We start from the raw sequence: 27,296 nt of genomic DNA, 5'->3' as shown, positions 1-27,296 counted from the left end.
CTGGTTTTACCTATGGGCATTGCAGTCGTCTCTACGGGTGTACCCTCCTAACATTAAATCCTCGAATAAAATCTTTAAACGAAAGCTTAGAATTAATTGAATCGTGCTACAATTTGTGTGTATTCCTTTTTATTCATTTTTTTATTCATTTTCTTAATCTCCATCTCTGTATATTCTTTATTTTTATTTAATACGCTAACGTCTCTAAATAACAAGAAAACCTCGTCAATTTCGAAAGGATCGTTTAGTGTAAAAGGTAAGAATTAAAAGAGTATCGTTTACATTTCTTACAACAGACAAATTTATGATATAAAATTGTATAAAATTGTGTATACAGGATGAACGATAAGGTAGTTCGTAAGTTCCTAGGACGATTTGAAAAATCAATGTTTGTAATGTCGTGTTCAATAAAACGATAAGTCTAGAAACTTTTTCGATAAACCTCGTAGAATCGAAATATGTGTATCATAAAGTTAGAGTCTTATGATTTTTTCTCGAAAATTATATTTTAAAAATAGATGAAGAAAATTTATTATTTAAAATAAACTTTTCTCACAATGTATCATGGACGATAGACCATGAACCTTCATTGTCAATATTTAAACAAACGGATGTAGAGAGAATGTGCTCGTGACATTATTATTTAACACTCTTCCCTCTGTTATATATACCTTTTTCTAAAAATATACATTTAATACGATTTAGTAAATATACATAATACGTTCACTAAATACGGATACATAATATTTATACACTTTTATATACGTGTCAACCAATTTGATCAAAATATCGTTAATTTGTTATTGACAAAAAAAAAAATTTGATTTTCAAAAACGTTACCGGTATAAAACAAATATTTAATTATCACAGCATGCGTGACATTTGCTATCAGTGATATATCAAATAGAAGTATAAAAAGAATTAACAAGTGAGAGTAGGACGTCAGCGATTATCCTATTCTCCTTTTCATTCGTTTTATTCTTCTCTACACGGATAAGAGTTATTATGTGCATTTACCATATATTTTTCGATGAAATTAAATTTAAATGAGAACGAGCAACACTGCTCGTAAATTTATTTCATTTTATTAACACAAATTAATTTATAAGTTACATGTAATTTTCGAATGATTAAAAGTAGCATAAACATATGTGAGATACTTCGCTGACCGAAAACAGCTGATTCGTCAATTCTACTTCGACTTTTGATATCGAACGACAATGATTTTCACTATTTTATTATTTATTTAATATTTCTTTTTTTTTTTGGAGAAGGACAATTTTATCTTTTAACCTTTACATTAAATTTATATTTTAAATTTAAAAATATAATTAATATTGAAATTTTTATCATTTAATCTTTAACAAATTACAAATGTTACCGTAAATATTAATTATTGAAATGAATATTGAATTTATTGATTTATTTTGAATATAAATAATTTCATGTAACCCAAAATGTAAATGTAAATTAAACAATTTAATTTAACATCTAATCAATAAGATTTCGATTATCTGTAAATAAATATGTAACGTAAACAATAACGATATTCGTGCATATAACAAAGAGATAAATATAAATATATGAACACATAAATAGTTTTATCCGTTTTGATATGAAAGGCTATTGTTCCGATGACCTGGAAGAACTCGATCTTGGTGACGCAACTCATATAAAATTGCCTTCGATCGAGTAGGAGTAAAAGCATAAGCGTCCTTGGAGTTATCATCGTAGTATGTTTCTCCCTTGAAAACGTAACACTAATAACATTATTAGTTGTTTTCGGAGCATTCGAAATATGTCAGGTCTAGAAATAGAATAGTACATTTTGTAGTCGAGGAAACTGCTTGGAAGAAGAGTTTTTTTTTTTTTGATAAAAATTGCTTTGATACAAAGGGTGGAGCACAAGTTTCTAAGTGATTCTATAAATAAATTACTCTTTTTTTTCGGAAATGTTTTATATTCATTTCTTTTGCGAATTATAAAAGCACGTATTCAACTTGGAAAATTTAACCACAAGGTCAAACACAGTTTCAGAAAAGAATAATTGATGTTTACAAATCACGTGAAAACTTTTGACCCATCCTTCTTCAGATCTCTTCCTTTTATTATTGAAATCAGAAATAAATGAAAGTAGATATATTTTTAAACCGAATTATATCATTGTCATTTGAAGTAATAATTATTTTTATATATTACATGTTTAATTTTATTTTCAACGTCATGTCGTGCTATTAATTAAACACATAATTTTGATAAAACATTAAGAAAGAACAAAGAGAATAAAAGAACAAAAAAAAAATGATATTAAAATTAACGTTGGAAGAAATTTTATTGGAAATATATAAAAATGATTGACGTCAAGATCAACATTTATTTATCGATATTTTTTTAAAGTTCGATCTTATGACGTAACTCTAACGAAACATAAATTACTCGTCAACGTATCAGTTTCAACTGAATGTAAGACACACACAAATCTCAGTTGATAATTGACATTGTAAATTGAATATAACGTGTTGTACGTCATAGCAAAACACGACATGGGTCAAGAATGCTTAGAAATAAAAGAAAGAACAAGAACTTTTGATCCTGTGAATGCTTCCATTCATGGAAAATAAAATATCTTTTATATCTTACAATTTATGTCATTGGAATAATACAAAATTTACAAATTATTTTCATTCTAACAACTTTTGTTTCTACATAAGACAAAAAATATATTTTTATTTACAAATATAAATTTTGTAGAACAATCTTTAATATTATTTAATTATAATATAATTTATAGATAAATAAATAGATTTATTTTGTTACAACCAAAAATTGAACTTAGTTTTTCAAAATAAATTAAATAGAAATTTTATATCAACTATCAAACTTTCATATTTATATATAATTTTACAAAAACATAAATGACAAAACTCTTCATATTTCTAGACTATTTTAAATATAAATTATATCAAAAAAATTAAAATAAAACACAAAATAAACATATGCTTTATAAACTATAAAAATTTCCTAGTATCACATATAATTTACATTTTCATTTAAATTTAAATTTAATTTATTTATTTATTTATTTATTTTTTTTTTTAACAATACAAATATTATTTTACAATATTTTAATCTTTTCATAAGAATCCAATATAAACAATGAATTCGATAGAGGATAAAGAAAAATCATATTGTATAAAATAAAAGAAAAATGAACAAATAAACAAATACAATGATTCACTCGTCATAGAATTGTTTATTTTTAATCGTTTATGTTTATATATATATATATATATATATATATATATATATATATATATATATATATATATATATATATATTAACTTAGAATATTATCAATATTTATAATAGTTCCTATATAAATATCACGAAATAAACGAAACGATGAGTGATTTGCGAGTAATATAAATGCAACTCACTTAATTATTCCTCGTAATTATACTCTTGCTCCATATGTGTTTATATGTTTCTTAATATGTTTTTATACGCGTTGCACACGCACGGGCGTTGTATGTAATAATGGTATCGTTATTAAGACAATTTTATTTGTTATCTAAAAATAGATAGAGATAAGAAGAATGTCGAGGATATATAAATTGTTCTTGAAGACAGTTATTTAGATAGTTAGCATATCTCTTTCTTTATCTAACACTCGCATCACATTGTCCTCTGCAGAATTTATTGATATTATGGGTTAAAGGTTATCGAAAATTAAAAAAAAGAAAGAATAAATTAGAAAAATTTGTATTAATCTATCCATAGAATTACAAGCTCGTGTCATCGAGCACGTACACATGTAAAATAAATCTTAATGTATAAGAGTACGTGTTTTAAAAATCATCACTTATTGTTAGTTCACAAACTTCAATGACTATCTCCATCTTTCTTTTTTTCCTCGGCGTCAAAGGTCATTACACTCACGAAAAGCACAAGACCCTGTTGGTCACGTATATTACTTTGCGAACTTCTTCGAGATTTCGTTGCAATGCAGTAACACTGCGGTATCTTCCTTTACATTTATAACATTTTTACGTGTTTTTGTGTAGGCGTTTATGTGAATATATTTAAAAGGCGAATTTGATCAAAAAATATTAAGAAACGTATCTTTCTTTTCTTTTATAAACATTTAGGCGATAAATTTGTAAAAAAAAAAAAAAAAAAAAACAAAAACAAAAAAGAACCAAAAATGAATACTTAATTACAAAACTTTATTATGAATTTCTCATAATTTTAAATATTATTTTCAGATTATATTCTTTCGTTTTACAGGAAATCAAATTTGTTTGTTCTTTGTTAAATATTATGTATTAGTAAAAAAATATTGTTTATTTGATTATTATTGTTGTTATCGTATAATATAATATAAAAGCGTATGTGTTTAGTATTAAAATTCAAAATGAATTTGCAATTGTTGTGCAAAGACGTGATCGAACTAACGCACGTCGCAATATTCTTGTCAATATTTACTTCTTTTTATGAATACATATAAAAAAAGATATTTTGTATCGTTTACTCTCACCATTTTGTATTATACACAAACAAGTGAGACTTCAAGTTTCTTAGGTATCGAATCTTTCCATTATTTCTTTCCTGTTTCTATATACAGTTGGAATTATTTACACGACTATGAGACATTCAACATTTCTCGCATTTTTTATTTTCAACAGAAACATTAAAATTTATTATTCTCTTTCTGTTTATTCTTTTTTTTTTTTATTGTGCACGTTAATATTTTATCGTTGAACGAAACATACAATTTTAATTAAATGTGATAAATAAAATGTTAATTTATTAATTGCAAATTTGTATTTATTTTGTATTTTTTATTGTGTGTGTGTGTGTGTTTTTTTCTTTTTTTTGATAAAAATATTTTGAAAAGATATAAATTTAATAATCTTTTCTTTTCATTACTCTGTTTTTCTTTATAGCAAGTGCAGACATAACAAAGATAATTAATAAGCTGTAATTGTTCGTTTTGGATTATCATTTTTGAAAATGATAATGAAAATGAAACGAGATAAAGATGGCTAATTTTAAACGAATTAAACCGATCAAAAATAATTACAATTATACAAAATAATAACTTAGATGGCTCTTATATACATTTCGATACGTTTTTCTTATCGTAGCAATAATATTGTTTATCAAATAAGAAATCTGTTTACAAAGTATTATATAATTTCATCGAACTGTGATCTTATTTTATTCGTAATAACAAACAAAAAACTGAATAATTAGATGAATAATCTTTTTAGAATTCAAAAATTAAAAAATAAATATTTTCTTTTTTTTAAATGATCATTTTGAAGAAAAAATACATAAACAAACACACGAGCATATACATATTTGAAAAGTCGTAATCCAAAAGTTTCTAAATAATAAAAGCAATGAATTATATTATATCGGAAGTGCTTTTATTTTCGGATCAAATTTACAATAAGTAAAATTGCAGATTTAAATAACATATAACAAAACCTATAGATAGAAATTATGAGTCAGACAAAATCAAAGTCAGGGGACAACGCATTTAATATGCCTTTCCCTTTTAACGTGACTGAGCGATCAGCTGATCGCTTTGAATGTCATTCAACCGCAGCAACAAACGGAACTCTCGTATATGTTTCTATCTTCTCCAAAATTTCAAATTTAAGTTTCGAAAATGTTTATCTTGTTTACAAATTTATCTAGAAAAAAAGGTTGCTTTTTTATTTTATTTCTTTCTGCTTTTTTTTTTTTTTTTTAATACTTCCAACTATAAAAAGATTTTAATTTATTAACACTAATCTTTCATATAATAAATTATACAAATTTGTTAGATCAATAACAAATAATTAAACACATTAATTATTTATATTATTAACACAATTATTATTACGTCATAATAATATCTTATTTATTTTTAACACATCTTCGCAATTACGATACAAACGTGTCTTTTTTTATCAATTAATAAAATTATTTAATATAATTTACTTTCATTTCAAGAAACTCATATATGTATATTTCGATTATTTGATAATACGTAGACGAAAGAAAAGAAAAATATGATAAACAAACCAAAAGAAAGGAAAAAAGAAGCACGTTATTGTTGTCGTGTTCATACCGTGAATGGTCTCTCTAAATAAATTTTTCTTCTTATTTTTTTTTGTTTCTTTCCTTCTTTCTTTACAGTGTAAATAACCAACACAATACACGTGCTTCGAAATAAAATGATGCTCTCCTTGGGCACAAAAGAAACATTTCTTATATGTTTCTGTGCGTAAAGCATATGATCACCACTTATTTTTATATATATATATACATCACGCACATACGCACACATAAAGCGAATATGAATATATGCATAAATAACAGATACTCTGCGTAAGCACGTGCAATTGTGAAACAGTCCACGAACTGGTATCGTGAAAAGCGAATGTCGCCTTTTGAGGACGACACACCAGAGGAGAACGAAATTCAATTTATATATACATATATGTATATTATATATGTGTGTTTATGCGTATATGACGTGGGCCACGTTCCCACGTAACCGTAAAAAACGTTTGTTTATTTTCAAAATTGATTACCCTTTTTTATGACCTTTTAAATCAATTCTTTTTACTAATTATAAAAATTCATTCTTAACTTGTAATATTGCAAGCTTAAATGTGAATCTAAGAAGTTTTGAAATTGAGTAATTAATTTTTGTAATCATTTAAAAATTGTTGATCTATTTTGTAGATATTTAAGTACATCACATGTGTGTCATCCTTTCAGTGACCAAACTAGTGTCAACGTCTTCTTGTTGGTTTACAGTTAGTTCTAGTATAGCTATGTAGCAATAAAAACTAACTCATTATAATACTCATAAACAATCATAAATCATTTTATTCGATATCAACGATTCATTAAATTAATATGATTATCTTTTGTAATCATTTGTTTCGCGTTTTCGTTTATTATCGTTTTCACAAAACTTACGTTAGACTTTAACACTAATTAAATTTTATCAATTGTTCTAATTAAAAAATAAAAGAAAAAATATTTACTAAAATGATTAACTTATTTATGTTCTAATTGTAAGATCATAGTTCGTTTATTTTCGTATTACGAAAACATCACACTCGAAATCATTTTTGTTTTGAATTTAATCTTATTTATTTATCAGAACTGTTTCTAATCTCGAGTATTACAACGATTAGTATAACAGGACTTTAGTATCTTTCTATCTTTACTAGATATACCTTTCTTCTACTTTTTATAAATTCACATCAAGATACCAGTATGTAATTAAAAATCGATAAGAATAAGTTTGATTCCACATGTGTATGTTAATTTTGAATTAATTTCTTATTTATATATCATTGATAGTAACACTGAATTACTTGATTACCATTAATGATTATCATAGCAAATTAATAAAAGCTGATTAAATTTTTTAATATCTAAAAAAGAATCATCGCGTTCTTTTTTATTGAGAGAAAATAATTATTATTATTTTTTTATTTTATACAAGGGAAGGTTAAAAAGTTTTGAGCATTAACAAGAAAATAAATTGTATTGCTTAACAATAATAATATTATTATATTATTTTTTGTTTAATATAATTAGATTTATAAATAATGTTATTTACTTACCATGAAAATATTGTTTTTAATTTATTTTATGTTTATTAATAACAAAAAATATATTAATATAATTCTAATTTAATATTTCTTATATATAATTTAGAAAAAAAAAATTCTTTGAAACAATTTCGTTTAGCCCGTTGAAATTTTATCCTCGGACACAGCGGATGAGGATGACACCTGATATCAATCGAGTAACTTTTCCTCCTTTTTTCTTCTTCTTTAAATATATAAGCATGATTTTAATTCCCTAGAAAATTTCTTTGAAATTTTTTAACGAAGTATTTATCTTGTTTAACTTAATTTGTTAAAATACAACATATTCCCCGTGTTCTTAGAAAATTAATACAAATTATTGAAAAATTATCAAAATAATTATTACCGAGAATGAAAAATAATTAATTTTGCAGTAACCAAGGAAAATGTTGATTTCATAGAATTGTTATATTGTTTGGTTTAATATATTGACCAATTATGTGATATAATACCAAAATAATTAATAATAATTATGAATCGAATATAAGTTCAATGTACGAAAAATCTTGTAAAGTTCATAAAAAGAATATTAAAGATTTTATGCTTTTTTTTTTTTTATACAAGAATAGTAAAAACTTTTGTGTGTGTTCTGCGAACAATTTCAGAAAATAAAAAGAAACGTGGCAAACGTTGTTGAATTTATTTGTTCAATCAGAACAAAGGATCCAAAAGAAAGAAAAAGGAGATCATTGTTTATAAATAGATGAATGAACGAAGATAGTTAATTCCTTTTTATCGTCGTTTTTTTAATATACATTACTTGTATGATTACATTTTTAGATAAAATATATCATAGAAAAAAAAAAGAAAATCAATGCTCTTATGTTTTTCTCAGGAACATATTTCTAATCTCACGTAAAACACAGAAATATTTTTATTCTACGAAATAGATTATTATATAATTTGTTTATTTAAATCTCTCAAAAAAATTGTTGAAAATGATTTCTTCTTCTGTCTCGTGTATCTCAAAAAATGTTTTAGTTTAATAAATGATAAAATAGATAAGGAATGTAAATAGTTTTAGATAAATATATCATTGCTTTTTTTATCTAGTTTTCCTACAAAATATCTAATACATCAATGAATTTAGAAGTCGAGTTTTTATGATCTACAAAAGAAATCATTTCTTATATATTATTTTCTCAAACAAATTTCTAATCTCACAAAAATCGTAAAAAACAAAATAAAATCATTTCTAATAGAAAAAAAAAGATAGAAATAAAAATAAAGTAAGATAATTAACACTAGATATATCAGACTAATCATTTTGACTGGTCAGGCCATTTTAATTCAAAATTTCTACTTCATGTAACATTTGAGTTGTGTAAATAATTAAGCGTTTTGTTATTTAAAAATATCTATAAATCCATTTATCTATTAAAATTATTATTGTTAAACATTTTTTGTTATTTTTTAATAGTAAATAAAGACTAGGAGCTTCAAAAAGCATTTTCTTTTATACACTAGTCATTTTGACTAGTGTGGTAGAAATAGGTATAATGAAAATGGTGGTATATCTAGTGTTAAATATACAATCAAATTTCTTAAAATAATTAATAATCATTCTATCATGTATAACATTCTCTTTAAAAAATAAATTATCTCCAAATAAATAAACAAAGAGAGATAGGAATGGAAATGACATTAAATAAATAAATAATTAATCTAACGTATAAAATTGAATTTTGTTAGAGGGTTAATTAAAACCATGGTATTGTGTAATATTCTCTTAAAAAAAAAAAAATAAAAAAAATAAAAAATAAAATAAAAATTAGCTAAATAGAAGAACAAGGAAAGATATGAATGGAAATCTTATTAGATAAGTAAATGAACAATTGAAACTATAAAATATTGAACTTCGTAAGAGGGTTAAAACCGCAATATTGTATTATTTTGCCTCTCTCTCTCTCTCTCTCTCTCTCTCTCTCTCTCTCGCTCTCTTGCTCTCTCTCTTAGGGCATTATACTCGAAATAGGCGAGAACGGTGCGCTCTAAGATCTGAACAAGCGAACACGCGGATGTCTGCTGATGTACACGTGATTCAAACGTGCCATGGTATCGACCGCCTTCCCCCATCTTTTTACCCAGGGCAACGTGCGCTCGCGCGTTTCCGCGCACGCGCGCGCGCGCACCCGCACACAATCACGCATCAGATCGAACACACGCGCATATTGTAACAAAGAAACCTCTTCCTCTCACATATGTATTTTCAACACATCAAGTATTATTATGTTTTTTTTCTTCATACCAACTAATAATTTATTTCCTATATTTTTCTCTAAATTTTTCTTTTTTTTTTTTTTTTTTTCAAAATTTTATATTCCATGAATTCCTGTGTTACTTTCTGATTTCTTTATTTTTAACTATTTTTTTAGCGCGCATTTTGATACGACGAAAATATTAACGCGTATAAATCGTTCGACATTTTGTTTATGAATTCCGCAATGTTTTTTGCGATATACATATATATGTATTTTCATTTGTTTTCCTTAAGTTAGTGTAGTGTAGGTTTTGTAATACACGTAATTTTTGTTTTGTTCTATATATTTTTAGACAGTAAAAAAAATAGAATTGTGTATAGAACAAATTACAAATTTCATACAAAGCGATGACGCAATAATTTTTTATCTGATATTTTTTTTCTTTTTTTTTTTTTAATAAATTAATTTAAGTAATAATTAAATTTCTTAGTAAATTTGAAGAATGTTTTGTCTTTCTTTTTCATTCCTGACACTTCAATTATAATTTAAAGATCTTTTAAACGATGATAAGAGCATAACCTTGATTATGATGATTAAATTGCACGATTAACAAAAGTGTATTCACTTATAGTATTAAAATAAAATGAGAAACACAAGGATATATAAGTGATTTAAAAAAAAGAAACATCTGACATAAAGATTTCTCTTTCTTTCTTTCTCTTCTTCGTATTCTTCTCTTATATGTTAAACGTAAGCTATTTTTATCATACGCGTGTATTTCCTTTGGTTTTCATCCAGATAGTAACAAAAATGAAGGCTGCAAATTTTTACTTGGAATTTTGACTCCATGTGTGTGCGTGTGTGTGTGTGTACAAGATAGATCATTTTTTTGGTTTCTTATATTAAATCAAGATATTGTTTTTATTCATAATCTAAAATTAGATGAAAATTTTATTACGTCGATGATTTAACATAGAAAACACAAATATATGCAAAAAAAAATATAATTAATATTAAAGTTATCGATCGCGTACGCGAACGTATTCATTTTCTATGTACGTCATTAATTGTTTTGTTCTTTTTTTTTATTACTCTTCTTTTTTTTTTTTTTTAACCATTACCATTTCATGACATATATAAATAAAACAGAAACGTGAGATAACATACAAGAAACCATTTTACAAAAGCATTTGTAAACGTCAATAAATTTTAACAATATCTCATCCTTCATATAAAAAAGATTACATACGCACACTCACACGTTATCATACATATGTCATTCTTTATGAACATACACGATATCTAAGTATTCCCACGTTGCAAATGTATTTGCAATTTACTATAATAATACGAGCATATATTTCTTCATCCTGTTTTATAATAATTACTAAATTGATTTTTCATGTGTATGCATATGTATAATATGTTTTCTAAGAACATTAATATTAAATTATTTAAATTGAAGAAAACTCAGTAAAAAGACCGGTAATTAAAAAAAGACGAGAAAAACGCATATGCATGTTGGCATTGGAAAATGATTTCTTACGAATTTATTATTTCTTTGGATATCTCATATTTGTCAAAGTATTAAAATAAGAGTTACTTCAAAATTATTGAAATTAAAAATGATGACGATAAATAAATTGTTCATATATGGACATTAAAATAATTTTAAATTAACGATAATAATAACGTTCCAACACAACTATAATAAATCTATTAAAATAACTTAAGCAAATTAATATGTATAATAAACTATAATGTATAACTCTTATGTTGCTAATAATCCCCGATGATTGATGCGACATTGAATAAAGCTATAAAAAAATAATAATAATAATAATAATAACGTTTCAATATTTTTGAAGATATTGATTGGAAGATAATTCAAATTTCAATTTTGTTATCTATTTAAAAATAAAACATTTGTGCATTGATACGTGTAAATAATAATCACGAGCCAAATTGAAGAGTTTCACGCATCTAGTGTATGATATATTATATTATTCTCCTTCAAAAATTGATGATTCAGTCGAGTAATCGCTAAAAAAATATTCATCTATCATAGCTTGAGAATATAAGTATAAAAGAGAGAGAGAGAGAGAGAGAGAGAGAGGGCCTGTATTTATTCGAATGATTCAACCATCATTCGAAGTAAACGCCTATTATACACAAAGTTCGTGATCTTCTAATTCTAACGAATTGTCTGTCTGACATATCGGACTACGTATACACATACATATTTACTAATGCTAACTAGACCTCCATGACTTTCAAATGTTAATCTATACGAAAAATTTGAAAACAAATATTAGAAAAAAAACATTCATGCAAATTTTACAAACAATATTCAATATAATATATATTCTAAGGAAACTTACAAAAATTCTACAGTAATAATAATAATAATAATAATAATAATAATAATAATAATAATAAAATTAGAGGTAAAAAAATGGGAAAATTTTCCGCCGAAAAAAAATACAGATATTAATAACAACTGTAATAACAATATTAGAAATTGAAAAAAACTGTGAAATAATAACATTACACCGATAATATATAATCATAACAATAATAACAAAAATAACAAATATAGAATATAAACAAAACAAAAAATATGTATTTAAAAATTCACGTATTATCAATGGATGAACGTCCTTGCATAAAGTAAATACTTTAAACAAGTAAAGATCTATCGATCCTCGATAAATACTCGAAGACTATTTTCATTGCTGACATAATTTTTTAACTAACGCTCTTATCAAATCTGTATGATATTATTAAAGATTATAAGAATGATAAGAGATAATCTCGATTGTTTAATCTTTCTCTCTCTCACTCTCTTTCTCTCTCTCTCTCTCTCTCTCTTTCTCTTTCTCTTTCTCTTTCTCTTTCTTTTTAATGCTAAACTCTTTTTACGTGTTTATCATAACACGTATCAAAAAGAAGAGCATATAACTGAACAACAAAGAACTTTAACAACGAACCTGTTATGTTCGGTTTGTAACGAGGTCAAACGACGATCAAATGGTAATCACAGAGACGCATCCTACAAGCTCTCCATAGTTAACTTACGTAATGTTTAACATTGTTTTCATAGTTAGTGTTCGGACTGTTGATCATTGAAACTTATTACTTTGAGATACTGGTGAACGTGTGCGGCTAATTAAGAACAACTTTGAGTCTCTTTCTATTTCTCTTTCTGTCTTTTTCCTCGATTTTTTTCTGTATCTTTTTTTTTCTACTTTATGCAGGTAACAAGGACACAATCAATAAAACACGATGTGTATACGTTAAAACGTGATATTTTCTTGCATACCTATGATAGGTTGAGCTTTTTTTTCTTAGATCGTTCCGAAGGTTGCAAAATAAGTCGATGCGAGATTGCTAATGGATAGAACGTGTCCAAGACGTGATCAATTCTCTAGTATCTACTATTTTTTCTTTAGATACTGATTCATAATCACACTCTCCAAAAATTTCATCTTCAAAATTTATTATGTTGACGTTGAAATTGATATGTTTGTATATAGGTATTTATTTTATATAAATCTAACAGTATGAAGTGAAGATCAAATGTTGGATGATGGTGATTTACCCTATTTTTTAAGCTAATTTCTTTTATCAAATTTTTATATTACGAAATAAAGACATTTCGAAGATGATCAATTAATTTGTTAAATATTCCTTAAAACATTGGGACTATACAACTTGTATAATTATGTACATAATTGAATATCTTCATATAATATAATTTATATTAATTATATATTTATATTATTATATTATACATTAATTATTTTAATAAATAAAAATATATATAATGTTTTAATATAATAAATATATTTTTCTTAATAAATAATATTATTGTTTGTTTATAATTACTTGATGTAAAAATGTTTTTGATAGAGAACATATTTATCTCATTTTTTCTTGTTACTTTCAAATAAATCAATACATAATTGCAATCGATAAGAGAATCGCTTATAAAGAAAAATTGACTTTGTGAATTCAAAACAAACGATAAATCAAAAGAGACATCATTGATAATTTTCATATTTAACGATGGAAATATATGACTATATAAAAAGATAAAGAGATAGATTGATATTAGAATAGAGTTAAACACTATCGTGTTCAAAAACAATTTAGATTGCTAAAAAAAACTGCACCAACCTAAGGGTAGACAATTATTTTATCATGTTTACTACGTGTTTGCGATTAACAATCGATCATTTTGACATATATTATTGTTGTTGTTATATTTTAAAATATTTATTGAATTCGTTAACAATGACCGCATTTTCGTACGTATAAATAAAAATTGTATAGAAAGGAATGTATCGATTATACATAATCGAAACAATTTACAATTGAAATATCTTTATTGTCTGCCTAGGAATAGTGGATTTTTTTTTATTCTTTTCTCCTTTTTTTTACAATTATAATCGTTCGATATGATTCATCGGTATATACATTTTCCATTTCTATTTTACTTTCCATTCCTTTTGGAAAGGAGAAAATTGAAGCAATGCAAAACAAATGAATTTAAAAAACAAATCATCTTCCATATTCTCGTAAGCAACGAAAACAGTTTATAAAGCAAGAAAAAAAAATATGTCATTTCAATTTAACTCACAATCGGAATTAAATTTAAAACCATAAGTGTGTCAGATAAACGAAAGAAAGAAAAAAAAAGTAACTGTTTATTGACCAACAACTAATTTATGTGCGTATATATTATAATAAAAAATAAATAAATAAAAAGAATCCTGTGTGATGATTCATCAATATTTTTCTTTTTCTTTTTTTTTTTCTTCAATTAAAAAAATAACGACAACTCTCAATTGGTTTAAAACGTATCAAATTTAATTGTTTGTAATTCTAAGGAAGGACGTGAATGATTTATTTGATCTCTTCTTCGCGATAAACACGATAACAGTACGAGTTAAATGAAGTATTTTTTGCATGTTTTGTATTTTTTTTTTTTTTTTTTTTTTTGAATAAATAACTTTTTTTTACGTCCCTGTAGAACAAAATTCTGACTGTTAAATTCTTCCAATCAATTGAACAAAACAATTCAATTTATTGCGACGCATCGTTCATGCAAAAAATTGACCTAATTCAAACTCCATCGAGAAATGCATTAACAAAAGACAAATAAATCAATTTAAGAAAAAAAAAAAAAAAAGAAAGAGAAAGAAATTAATTTATATGACAATAACCGATATTACAAAATAAATCATAAGATCGATTTTTGTCCATTATTTTGGCTTGCAATTAGAATAATACAATTGTCGTAACAACCGACACCTATACGGGCATTCGTATGTATTGATCGGTGACATCATAGAGAGAATACCAGCTGCACTTGAAAGTAGTGATTCTGTATAGTAGCAGAACCAGAATGAAATGAAAAATACAAAAAACAAGACAATAAAGAGAGAGAGAGAGACAGAAAGAGAGAGAAGAAAATACATAATACGTACACCATAATAATTAAAGTACATATATAATTTTATAAGTAAATACATTTATCTTTTTATTTAAATGCCACCTGTGCACAATTACACATATCTCTCTTTGTCTCTCTCTATGTTTTTGTCTCTTTCTTTCTAAAATTCTCATTAAAGATCGACATTGTAAAAGACAAAAACAACGACGAAGAGACGAAGACGAGTAAGAAAAAGAGTGAGAGAGAAAGAGTGAAGAGGTTGATATAAGTGGGAGAAAGACACGCATGGAAAAACAAACGTGCATGCGTTTCGTGAGTGTCTCTCACGCCTACCAATCGTAGCTTGCCTCGTACATACACACACACACACACACACACACACACATACATTCCCTACGGACCCTTGTATTTACGATATTTCTCTCCCCTCTCTCTCTATATATATATTCTACCCCCTCTAGCCCCCCATTCTTCCACCTTGCTATAAAGGCTAACGCTTCACGACGCTTCGAGTTAGTCCGTTTACACGTTCAAACGATTAACACGTGTAAAAGAAGATACAAAGATTCTTTTTGTTTTTCTCTTTATTATCTTCTAACAAAATATATCTTGAAATCTTTGACAAAGTTTATTGAGATACCAAATCATTGAGTTTTTTTTTTATTTTATTATCGATAGAGATAAATAGAAGGAGTTGTTGTTGAGACTTGCAATTATTGTTTTTTTTTCTTTTTGATAATTTTCGAAAATTGCATTAACAACACGATTTAAAGATGCCTGTGGAGTTGGAGCAAGTGCCTTCTGTAGCACATAAGGCCTTTAATGGGTACGCGTTGTTTAATATTATTAATATTATTATTATTATTTTTATTATTTGTAATGTTGCATCATTTCGTTTCTATAGTATATTGTTTTATATCTATGTCAATTTGTTTGAATTTTATTTCAATAAACCAAGTGCAAAATATACATATATATATACGTGTATTATGATGTGTATATATGATGTGTAGCTAATATGAATCACGGTGCAACATACCACGATGATTTATCAAATTTATCGTGAGAAATATTAGAGTATTAAAACTCCAATTGGAGTATTTGAAAAGAAAGAGATACCGATTGTATACGTAAAATAAAACGGATCTAGAAAGCTAGTTTCACTTTCTAATTTCTAACTACTTAAAAGTCTATACACGATTATGTAACGGATATTTATACTTAAATGATTAAGCTAATAAAAACAAAAAGAGAAAAAAGATTCATACATGAGTATTAACGTTTGAAATTATAAATTTATTTCGTTTATTTTTTGGTTTGCAGAGAAGATAAAATGAACAAGCTGTGTAGACAACTATCGATTGAAAGTCCGAGCATAATAGGACGCGATTGTGTATTCAGTTTCGACGTACCGGTTCCAGAAGTACCTGCACAAGGTGCCCGGATCCGTGTAGTATGTGCTGGAGCATGTTATCATCCGAAACGTTCACCGAGTCTATCGTCTTTAACATCTGTTTCAAGTAGCAGTAGTTTGGCTACTGAAGCATCCTTAGAAGGTGATTGCCCAGCTAACATTCCTCACCATGGTGTAAGAGATGCTGCATTATTTCCTGGATTCGAAGTAGCTGGTGTCATTGAATCACTTGGTTCTGACGTCAGCGAAGATTGCGAATATGCATTGGGTGATCGAGTTATTCTTTATCCTTACGAAGGAATACCTAATGGATACGTCGAATATTTGGTTGTACATGATCTGAAATATCTCATTAAGATACCCGATAATATGCCATTGAGCGTAGCTGCTATGTTACCAGCTGGTGCATTACTTGCCATGAACACTGTATTCGCTGCCCATGAACATGTGCAAAATCTTTTGAAAGAAAGAGACGAGAAAACCGTTTGCAAGATTCTAATCGTTGGAACTGGTGGATTAGCACTTTGGGCATTAAGAATTGCGGCATATCACTTCAGTAATATGAAGGATAGAGTAACTATCACTATCGCTACTCTTAAAGATGATGGTCTTATCATGGCACAGGAATTTCAACGGTAAGTCTCATAAACTTTTATTTTCTTTAGCTTTTTTATTTTATTTTATTTTTTTTTATTTTTTTATTTTATTTTATTTTATCCTTGTGATGTGTGTCAATGTTGTTTGCCATTTTTAAAAGCAAAAAAAAAAATAACTTCTCATATAAATGTTATTATTTCAATCGATGTTTTTATTTGATAACAAGGTAATTATTTTGTTCTATTAAAAATTTCAATACTTGAATTTAAATTGTCAATCACGCGTCGCGATCGACTTCTTATTTATCTTTTTAAAAATTCTACAAAGTTAATCTATCTCTCTGTTTTCTCCTTTGACAGCACATATCTTTATTTTTCTTCACATATAACTTTAGCATGAGAGATAAGATTCGTTCGGAGTATAAACAAGCCTGATTGTGTATCAATTTTCAATGAAAATCATCATTATTATCGTAAACACCTGTTAATTGTATTTTTTAACGATTCGTTAGAGACATATTCATATGCACACATGTGTATAGCTTTGATTATTTAGGTAATAAGAATCATACTTGATAATTATAAATCAAAATATGTATTTTATTATTATTATTGTTATAATATTTAATAATGTCATGAAATCAAATTTAGAATAAAAAAAATATAATAAAACATTCCGAGAGTGTGGTAATCAATAGATTCATAGTTCATTCGATTTATTCACAAATAGTTTGCACATTGCTTACAGAGTAAACGTTGTACAATGGAACGAGGATTTGTACGAGAAACAGCTGATCGAAAGGACGATGGATGCTTGTCAAGGTCAAGTTGATGTAGTGATTGACTTTGGAACGACATCTCGTAGTCTTCATCGTAGTATCCAATGTTTGAGCAAAGGTGGAGTCGTATTCGTGATAAAGGAAGTTGCTGATCGTCTTTTGCCAAAGTTTAGCAGACGTGCCGAAGAAAAACAACAAAGTATTAAATCAGTGGAGCCAGGTACTTTGGAACAACTTCGTGAATTGGTTCAATTGGTTGCATCAAACGAAATTGAACCACCACCACACACAGTATATCCTGCTGAGGAAGCACTCGATGTTGTACACAAACTCTGCCATTCCATGATTCAAGGTCGTGCGATTCTACGTTTCTATCCATCTGATTAAAAAATAAACTAAGAGAGAAAGAGAGAAACAAAAAGAGAGAGAGAGATATATAGAGAGAAAAAGATTATTTCAAATATCTGTGTATTCTGTCTCTCTGTCTTATTTTCAATCTTAAGCCATTCAGAAGCCAATACGATTAACTTCACTTTTACTATTTTATTAAAATACTATTTTATGAAAAATAATTTGACGTTCGACGTTTGTCCAATACAATTGTTTGTGACATGATTTTTAATTTTAATATCAAAGCACTAAAATTAGACTTTGATACCAAAATAATGTACCTTAATATTCCCTAGTAGCACAAAATATTGAATACATGTGTATTTGATATTAAAAAGACATTGAATCTCTTTTTAAAATTAAATACACATGTATTCAATATTTTGTGCTACTAGGGATTATTTAAAATAACGCAGTAATATTATTTTTACACAAAAATGATAAATGATGTATATAATTTGTATTTATTTTCTTCACTCTTTTCTTTCGTGGAATTAATCTGATTTGGTTAAACGAGTGGCTCAATTAACGTATCTAAGAAACTCTCCCCCTTTTCATAGATAAAATCATTAAATAAACTTGAAGATTATTTTGAGTTTAAAATACTATTGTGTGGTATATCTGTCTGACTCTCTCTCTCTTTCTATGATCTCGCTCAAAGATTGTCTAATCGAAAGATAAGGGAAAAATTATTGAAGAAACAATTCGATTTAATTATTTATATGATTCATTCTCATAGGATTCGATTAGAATTTATTTTTACAGACCCTCAGAGAATTTCTAGGTACAATTTTTTTGTGAATGGATGTGATATGTATGTGTGAATTCAACGTTCGGGTGACTTTATTCGGAGTGTGTGTACAAATGATAAAGAATGAACTATATTTGTGTGTGTGTGAGTGGATGTTTGTGCGTAACTCTCAACAAATTCTCATAGTCTCGTATACTTTCAATTTATTTTTTATCGAACATCATTTTATTCTAACAAAATCGTTGACAACAAAATAATTTATCATTTTCGCTTGATTAAAAATATCTCTAATAAATTTAAATATCAAAAATATGAAGAAAAAAACCAGGACAATATAGACAGCTCTTGTGCTTTTTATTTTGATTTCCAAGAGATACAAAAATTATTTGGACGATCGTGTATGTTGAATCTAATAATTTCATTCGAATGATTTACGTTGTAAACATATACACGTATATATACACATATAAAGGGTGGGTGGAAAGTTCTTAAATAATTTAAAAATTATATAAAAAAACTCTCTTTTTCGAAACTTCTTCAATTTGTAGTTTTAGCTTAATAATATTTAAAAGCTATGCTTGTAGTTTTACGATCTGGATGATAAATTATTTGAAGAAGTTTCGAACTAGAGTAATTGATATAAAAGATATAAGATATAAGAACTTTTGACTCAATCTTTATACATACGATATTTCATTAATGAAAAACAATAATAGAGATGAGAATGTTGAAAAAATAATGCATAAAAAGAAAAGAAAGAAAAATGGGCATAATGTAAAATTTATAACTATAACGATAATATATTTATAATAACGTTAGACAAAGGTACACGAGAAACAAAGAAGAAACAATTGAAACAAACAAAAAAGTGATAAATCGACAAAAATCGAGTGTTAGATAATAAGAAAGGATGAATGATCGAATACAAAGTGTTACAAATTAGTTTAAACTCATTTTCATCGTCAATTTCGACACTCACCAATTTAGCGACATTCAATGTGTGAGTTCATGGTTTATCCATAGATCAGTATTTTTTGCGTCCTAGAAGATAGGTATTATAAATTTAGATATAAGTTTTGTCGATAAAACACGTTATATACTAAACTAATAACTATACGTACTTTAATAACGATGACGGCAAATTGTTATTTAATTAATAACGAAATGCATCACAGTTAAAATTTGCTCTATCTGAAAAGACTGTTTCGTTTATTTAAACGGTATATATGTATGTATGTATATAAATATATGTATGCATATGTATTTATAATATTTATATGTATATATGTGTATATGTATTTATATACCTTATTTTATATCGTAGTCTCTAGATAATAAGCATTAGGTACCCGTAGGTACACGAAACGTCATTGTACCGACTGTTATAATCGTGACAGTATAAATGTATTATATTACATGACGATAATATATAGTAAAATATAATATGTTTTTATTAAAAAATCATCTTATTATATTGTTGCTCTTATTAAATATTCTTCACATACGTGAGGGTGGGTTGAACAATTTTGAGTCTAACATAAAAACAATAATTTTTTGGCCGAACTCACTTTTATATAAAATAAAAATAAAGCTTTTTCTTTGGTTGAGCTACAATATATTTTAATCCACCCTCGTATATCTTTTAACTATGAACTTTATAAAGGTAAACATAAATTTATTACACAAAATGATTTTCTTAGACCCCCAACAAAAATATTTCTAATTCACATATTAAATCTATAAAAAAAAAAATGTAATGCGATACCCGATACAATTTGCAAGTAGCATCAAATTTTTATGAACTGAAACTCACTTTTGAAAACAATTATTTTTTCATATTATTTCTGAATAGAATATCTTAACAAACATTCACACAAAACAACTCTTATGTTTTAATATTTAACCCTACCTATATATTTTGAGATTTTTCGCAAGATAAAATATTAAAATATCATTAAGAATAACGTATAATCTATCTAATAACTATTTTTTTTTTAATGTTTTGTAAAATCATCGTATTATTAGATCGCTACTTTATCCGATTAACATGCAAAATGAAAGGTATTATTATTATAAGTTCAAATGAAACTACAATATTTAAATAATATTTTATATATTGTGCACATATATCCCATTTAAAAGAACTCTTTTATATATTCATATATAATAAACAATTTTACATTTTCAATGTACAACGAAATATACACATAAAGTAAATAGACGATTTAAAATTGAAAATAGTAACAACAAAGAGAAAAATACATTACAAGATTTTAAGTTTGTTTTTAAGACAATTAACGTGCTATATATAATATGATATACAATATTACCATATCACAGAAAGATAGATTTATCAACGTTGGAAAAGTATTGTTTTTTCTTTTGTTTTTTTTTTTTAATAAATACATTGATTGATATATTATACTAGATAACGAAGATAAGCATATGTTCGTGAGAATCACTGATTTGAATTAAATGAGTTTTGTTGTTTAGTTTTTTTTTTTTTTTCATCTCTTTTTCAACTGTTCAAATGAACAAGTTCTATAATTATTTCAATGACTTGATTTAAATCGCAGTATTTATAAACATATTTCTATAAATATATAAGCAAATAATTGTATAAATTAAGGCACGAAAAATTGAGTTAATACGATTGAGAAGTAAATTAATTCTTCGTATCGTCTAAATTATGTTTTTGTCAGTGCTGCCGGAGTCAAATAATTTTTAGGAACGTAACCGGTCTGACCATGACGATCTTCAACGAGCCACCATTCGTCGTTTCCTTTTTCATCATGTGGTCTAACGAGTCTAAGAGCTTTACCTTTTGTCACTGGCAATGTACCAGGTATACCGCCGGCGAAATCATACATAGTATAATAAAACTGAAATATAAAACATTTCAATAAATTTTCTCTTACTTGTAATACTGAAAATTCATTTTTAATATAACTTACTTCATAAGTAAGATTCTGATACTGTTGCGTTTTTGAAATTTCTTCGATGTTACTATAAGTCTGATTTGTATTTAATTCTTCATCCATATTTAGATAAAGTAACGATTGTGAGTTAGATTCGGAAGAATATTTTATTTCCTTTTCAGGTGAGGCCATCGATATTAGATCTGGCGTTGAATTGATATTGCTATAAGAATTAGATTCAAGGCTAGTTTGTTTCGTCGGTTGTTGTAGTTGTAAGGACTGCAGTTTTTGAGCAGGTAAAAAACCCTTGTCAGCACCGTTATCAATAAGCCATCTTGTAGTATCACCCATAGGATCTTGATTTTTGATAACAGCTACCAAAGATCCTTTTGCAGCACCCAAATCGAGAGATGTAGTTTTCATTACGTTTTCGGTTACAAAGTATAACTTATCTCTCGAATATTTCTTTCTTAATAAAATCCGTTCCTTTTCACTTTGCGAATACATCTCTCCTTTCTCTTCTTCTGTTCTTGAATTTGTACCGCCGAATGAGAAACGTGCAATTTGATTCCAAAGTAAATTATGATTTACTAGAAAAGATTCTAGGATATCTTTTAACGAGACTTGGGTTGTAGTCTATGGGAAGATAAATAAAATTTTATCTTTTATTTTTAACAACAAATGAAAAATAAAAAAAAAACAACAATCAACAAACGTACCTCGCAAAGCGTTAAATATCTTTTTGTAATTTTTCCGGTTAAAAGTTTACGAGCATTTGCAAAAGCGTCGATGCATTTAACCAATACGTTTACAGCCGCGTCGATTAATATCGGTAATTCTTCCAATAACTGTTGATTTAAGGCCTCGAAATTACTTCTTGCTGTTGCCAATTCGTCCTGTACCTAATCGATATCAATGATTCATTATTACAAAAATTGGTTAATTCAATAATAAGAGATAATAAAATATAATTACAATTTTTGACTCTTTATACTTTTCGCTTTTCGATATGGCAGCATCATAATCTAGTAATTTATCGTGTCTCTTTGTAATTAATACTGCAGGGCCTTCTAAGAAGGTTGTTAACAAATTCAATGGCACATTAACACGTATTTCCAATGTTGATTTCAAATCTTGCATAAATTGTGACCAAATTAACGAACGAGTGTCTCTAAATCGTTTAATTTCGAGATTTGGTGTTCCCTGATAATATTGATTTAAATAATCTGACATAAGTTCACCAGAAATGGCTTCGTTACTTAAATAAATAATACACATTTCAACATCTTTGGCAAATTGCCATATACATTTTTCTATAGATCTGAATTGTTTTTCGAGTTCTTCAAATACTGGATCCACTGCAATATTTGTCAAACCTAAACTAGCAGATAGTTTTGTACTTAAACGCATAGACATTTTTGCAACGGAATGCATATTTAATTTAGCCATTTTTCTAATTAATGTATTATCGTTATCTAAATACTTAGACACCAAATCTTTTCGACGTTTATATTCATTAATATAACAAGCCACGTCCGTCATAGCCTTCCATGCTTCTTTTACAGATTCTTTATCCGGATGGTCATCTTCAGTACACTACAAATATTTTATATTGATTTAAAAATGAAATTATAATAATATTTAAATAATTATAATCAAACTCACTTTTATTAATTCGAACAAAATCAGAGGATATTTCAAAATTCTTTGCACGGGTTTTATAAGAATGGAACTCATATCAAAACAAGCTATTTGATAACGTAATGTCTCAGTACCCTTGTTAAATACAGCCATAATTTCTTCATTATTTTCATACTAAAAAAAATATATAACTATAATTAATACAGAGAAAGATATATATAATTTATATAGTATAATATAAAAATAATTATATAAAATAAATGATATTACTTATTAACCTTTTTTAATAAAGCAAGCGCTGCTTCGTGATTTCCACAATACTTCACATATACAACCCGTAATTTATTAGCCATATTTATAAAGCACGTACCAACTTGTTGTAATTGTTCATCGCATCCTTTCATAGCTCTTAATATTTCGTATAGTAATTCTTCAGCAACTTGAATGATTTCTAATATATTTCCAAATAAAACGTCAACATCTATACCTTTTGCTTTAAGAAAATGAGGATTAGATAGATTAAAAGTATCATAAGTCAATCTCAGATCGCGAACATACTCTTTCTCTGTAAGAACTAATTCTGATATAACGTTTTGTCTTTGATCCGCTCTTTTCTCGGAAATGGCTATTGAATTTTCAGTTTCAGATGTATTATCAGTGGTTGCATCTTTATTACTATTCTGCAATGGTATACTACCAGGAGCTGGTACCGGTGGTGCTGGTCTATGAGGTTCCGAAAGTCTTTTTGGTTTATTTTCTTTGTCCGTTAATGAATTAGGCTTGTCGTCTCTCAGTACAACAAAATCTTCTAACAAATCCAATGTTGGATCAATATCAGGTTCTGATATAGGATTTGGACTTAAATATCCTCTTGGACAGAGACCAATTTCGCCATTAACATTTTTAACATTAATCCAATCTTCATTAGCTATACTGATAATTGTTACAATATCTCCTTCCGTGACATTTATATCCCCATCCATTTGTGCTTTAAATGTATATTCCACTTTGGCCATTGTACCTGGTTCTAACAAAGTATATTCCGTACTATTGTCTTCTCTATTAAGTACTACTTCGGTAGATTTCATTTCTGGGCAATCTACTACAATGTTAACATAAGATACTGGAAATATTCCTTTATTATCATCAATAGAACCTTCCATCCATTCTGAATCAATATGTTTTATAAGATGCACTACTTCTCCTACTCCAAAATTTAACTCGTTTGGAAATTGAGCATTAAATGGATATAACGTTATGGCGTATGGTTTAATGTCGAACAAATTAGCATTATCGTCGCGATCATTATCCTCTGGTACTTTATCTTTGAATGTAGAAAATTGTGGAAATAAGTCATAATAATTCGGTGCAGAATCTTCTTCGTTATACGATTGTATTGAATGCCTGTTAGAAACATTATTCTCCACTGAATTAATATGGGATACAAATGATGGTGAAACATCTTCTTTTGAGCAGCACGCATCCATTTGATCACTGGCTTCATTATCACTTATATAAGAAATAAATCCTTCCGGAAAGATGCCATTTCTACCATCCTCTGAAATTCCTCGACACCAACCATCATCCAAAACTTCAATAATCGTAACTATTTCGCCTTCATTTAAATCTAATTCCTCTTGTAATTGGGCCTTCAATGTCGCTTTAACTCTTCCCTTTCTTTTAGTATATTTTTTATTACCCGTTTTCTAAAAATAAAAACTAACATCTACACATCTTATTTATCTTTTATAGGATTTTACTTAATATTGCAAATAAATGATGTATTTAATAGATTATTATAGAAGCGTACCTTTAACAAATTTGTATCTATCTGCCATGTGTGCGTAATAGGAAATATTCCATCTCTGGAATCTATTTTTCCAAAATACCATCCTGATCCAGCTTCACGTACTCCAACTATAAGTTCCCCTAATAAAACATATATGTTCTATTTATAAATATATATGCAATATATATATATGCATATATGCAATATAATAAATGATAATTTAATATTAATATTAAATATAGCTTAACATTGTTGATTTTTTTAATATATATACTGTAAAACTGTTACATTACCTGCTCCAAATGACAAATCTCCAGATTGTTCTCCAGCAAAGGCAGCTATTGATACGAATAAACTTTGAGTATCTAGTAACTGCGGAATCTCAACTTTATGTAAATAATTTAAAGGAAAGTTTCCTGTTTTATTATACGATTGTCCATAACACCAATGCTTATCGATGATCTTATGTATCTATTAAAAAAAACATAAATAGAGCATTAAAATAACCTGTTTTCTAAAACACATCAAGAAAAGGTTATTAGTTAAATCATATTTTTTAAAAAGATTAATACCAAAAAATGTTCCCCTTTGTAGAGACTTAATTCTCCATCGATGGTTGTAAAAAAATCATGTAGAACCCTAGTCAATGAACCACTTTCCATATTTTTTTATCAATATGCCTACTCTGTAAATTCCTCTGTATTTTTGTTAAAATGTAAAATCGCATGTAGAAACGTAACATTGACAGTTCTCATAAGTTTGATAAGATCTAACTCTCTTATTAACTTTTATATATGTGTATTTTATTTCAAAATTTATATTTGGAATAGGATTAATGATATTAAACGCAACAATTACAACCCTAATATCCAATGAAGACATTCGAAAATTCGATAAATTTTTATAAAACTTATATATATTTATAATTCGTATCTCAAAAGAAACGATTACATTTCGTGCGTAGTACAAATGTATGCGTCTTAATCAATAAATTCCATCCTAGAAAATAATAGATAACAAAAGTAAAATACTTAACAAACAATAGAAGAAAAACAAAATTAATTGGTTAATGGATAACATAGATTTGTTTTTAATAATATAACCACGGAGCCTAGTGGCAAAAGATCTGTCCCGTCATTTTCGAACATTTGTAATACATTGCGATCGCCCTCCTGCTATCTAGGCTCCGTGAGTGAGATGCAACTAGCGTACCAGCGTTAGGGACCCTATAGGAGGGACGCGCCATATACATTGCTGAGGGATAGGAACTCGTGTAGTCACGTAATTGCCCGCGAATGATTCAAACGATAAGTTATAGGTTAGGTTTGTACATTTTTACATTTCTAATCATTGCAATCGCCCTCCTGTTATCTAGGCTCCGTGATAACGATTAATATAAAATACGTAATCAAAGAAAAAATCTAGTGAGATTACTACTGCATGATTCAACAACCAATTATCTCCGTTATTGTAAAAATATTATTTTACTTATCTACCTGATTATTTTATTATTTTATTAAAAAACGATACGTTAAATGACAATAACATTTGTTCGTATTACTAAATGAATTAATCCAAAATATCTTTAATAAAAATATATTTATAATTATTATAATATAAGTACAAATACGCATTAACTAAGTACGTCAGCCATTTTGGTAGCAAAGTCTAGGGAATATTTTTAAAAGACAATT

General features: G+C 27.0%; 2 protein-coding genes across 5 annotated transcripts; one reads left to right on the top strand and one right to left on the bottom strand.

Moving 5' to 3' along the window:
* Positions 1 to 20,718, top strand: Drat (Death resistor Adh domain containing target). 3 transcript variants are annotated; one of them, XM_015316042.2, is made up of 3 exons: positions 1 to 256; positions 16,648 to 17,373; positions 18,065 to 20,718. In XM_015316042.2, the coding sequence occupies exons 2-3, from the start codon at positions 16,658 to 16,660 to the stop codon at positions 18,498 to 18,500; spliced, it is 1,152 nt and encodes a 383-aa protein (XP_015171528.1). In that variant the 5' UTR covers positions 1 to 256; positions 16,648 to 16,657; the 3' UTR covers positions 18,501 to 20,718. The 3 variants fall into 3 exon arrangements, with proteins under 3 accessions (XP_015171528.1, XP_015171526.1, XP_015171527.1); XM_015316040.2 differs by lacking the exon at positions 1 to 256 and adding an exon at positions 15,829 to 16,150; XM_015316041.2 differs by lacking the exon at positions 1 to 256 and adding an exon at positions 15,831 to 16,150 and having other exon boundaries at positions 18,083 to 20,718.
* Positions 19,441 to 26,975, bottom strand: LOC107063893 (rho guanine nucleotide exchange factor 38). Of its 2 annotated transcripts, XM_089172012.1 has the most exons (10): positions 26,554 to 26,975; positions 26,175 to 26,299; positions 25,896 to 26,073; positions 25,624 to 25,742; positions 24,092 to 25,519; positions 23,838 to 23,987; positions 23,148 to 23,768; positions 22,892 to 23,074; positions 22,209 to 22,808; positions 19,441 to 22,136 (listed from the first exon to the last, which is right to left on the bottom strand). In XM_089172012.1, exons 2-10 carry the CDS (start codon positions 26,262 to 26,264, stop codon positions 21,942 to 21,944), a joined length of 3,564 nt encoding a protein of 1,187 aa, XP_089028138.1. In that variant the 5' UTR covers positions 26,265 to 26,299; positions 26,554 to 26,975; the 3' UTR covers positions 19,441 to 21,941. The 2 variants fall into 2 exon arrangements, with proteins under 2 accessions (XP_089028138.1, XP_015171524.2); XM_015316038.2 differs by having other exon boundaries at positions 26,175 to 26,974.
* Between the last annotated feature and the right edge of the window lie 321 nt (positions 26,976 to 27,296).

The sequence above is a fragment of the Polistes dominula genome, unplaced genomic scaffold, assembly GCF_049000335.1.
Source record: "Polistes dominula isolate Pdom_NZ unplaced genomic scaffold, Pdom_raw_medaka contig_73, whole genome shotgun sequence".
Taxonomy (NCBI): Eukaryota; Metazoa; Arthropoda; class Insecta; order Hymenoptera; family Vespidae; genus Polistes; species Polistes dominula.
The sequence above is the reverse complement of the archived record's forward strand: the minus strand, read 5'-3'. Positions and strand labels throughout refer to the sequence as shown.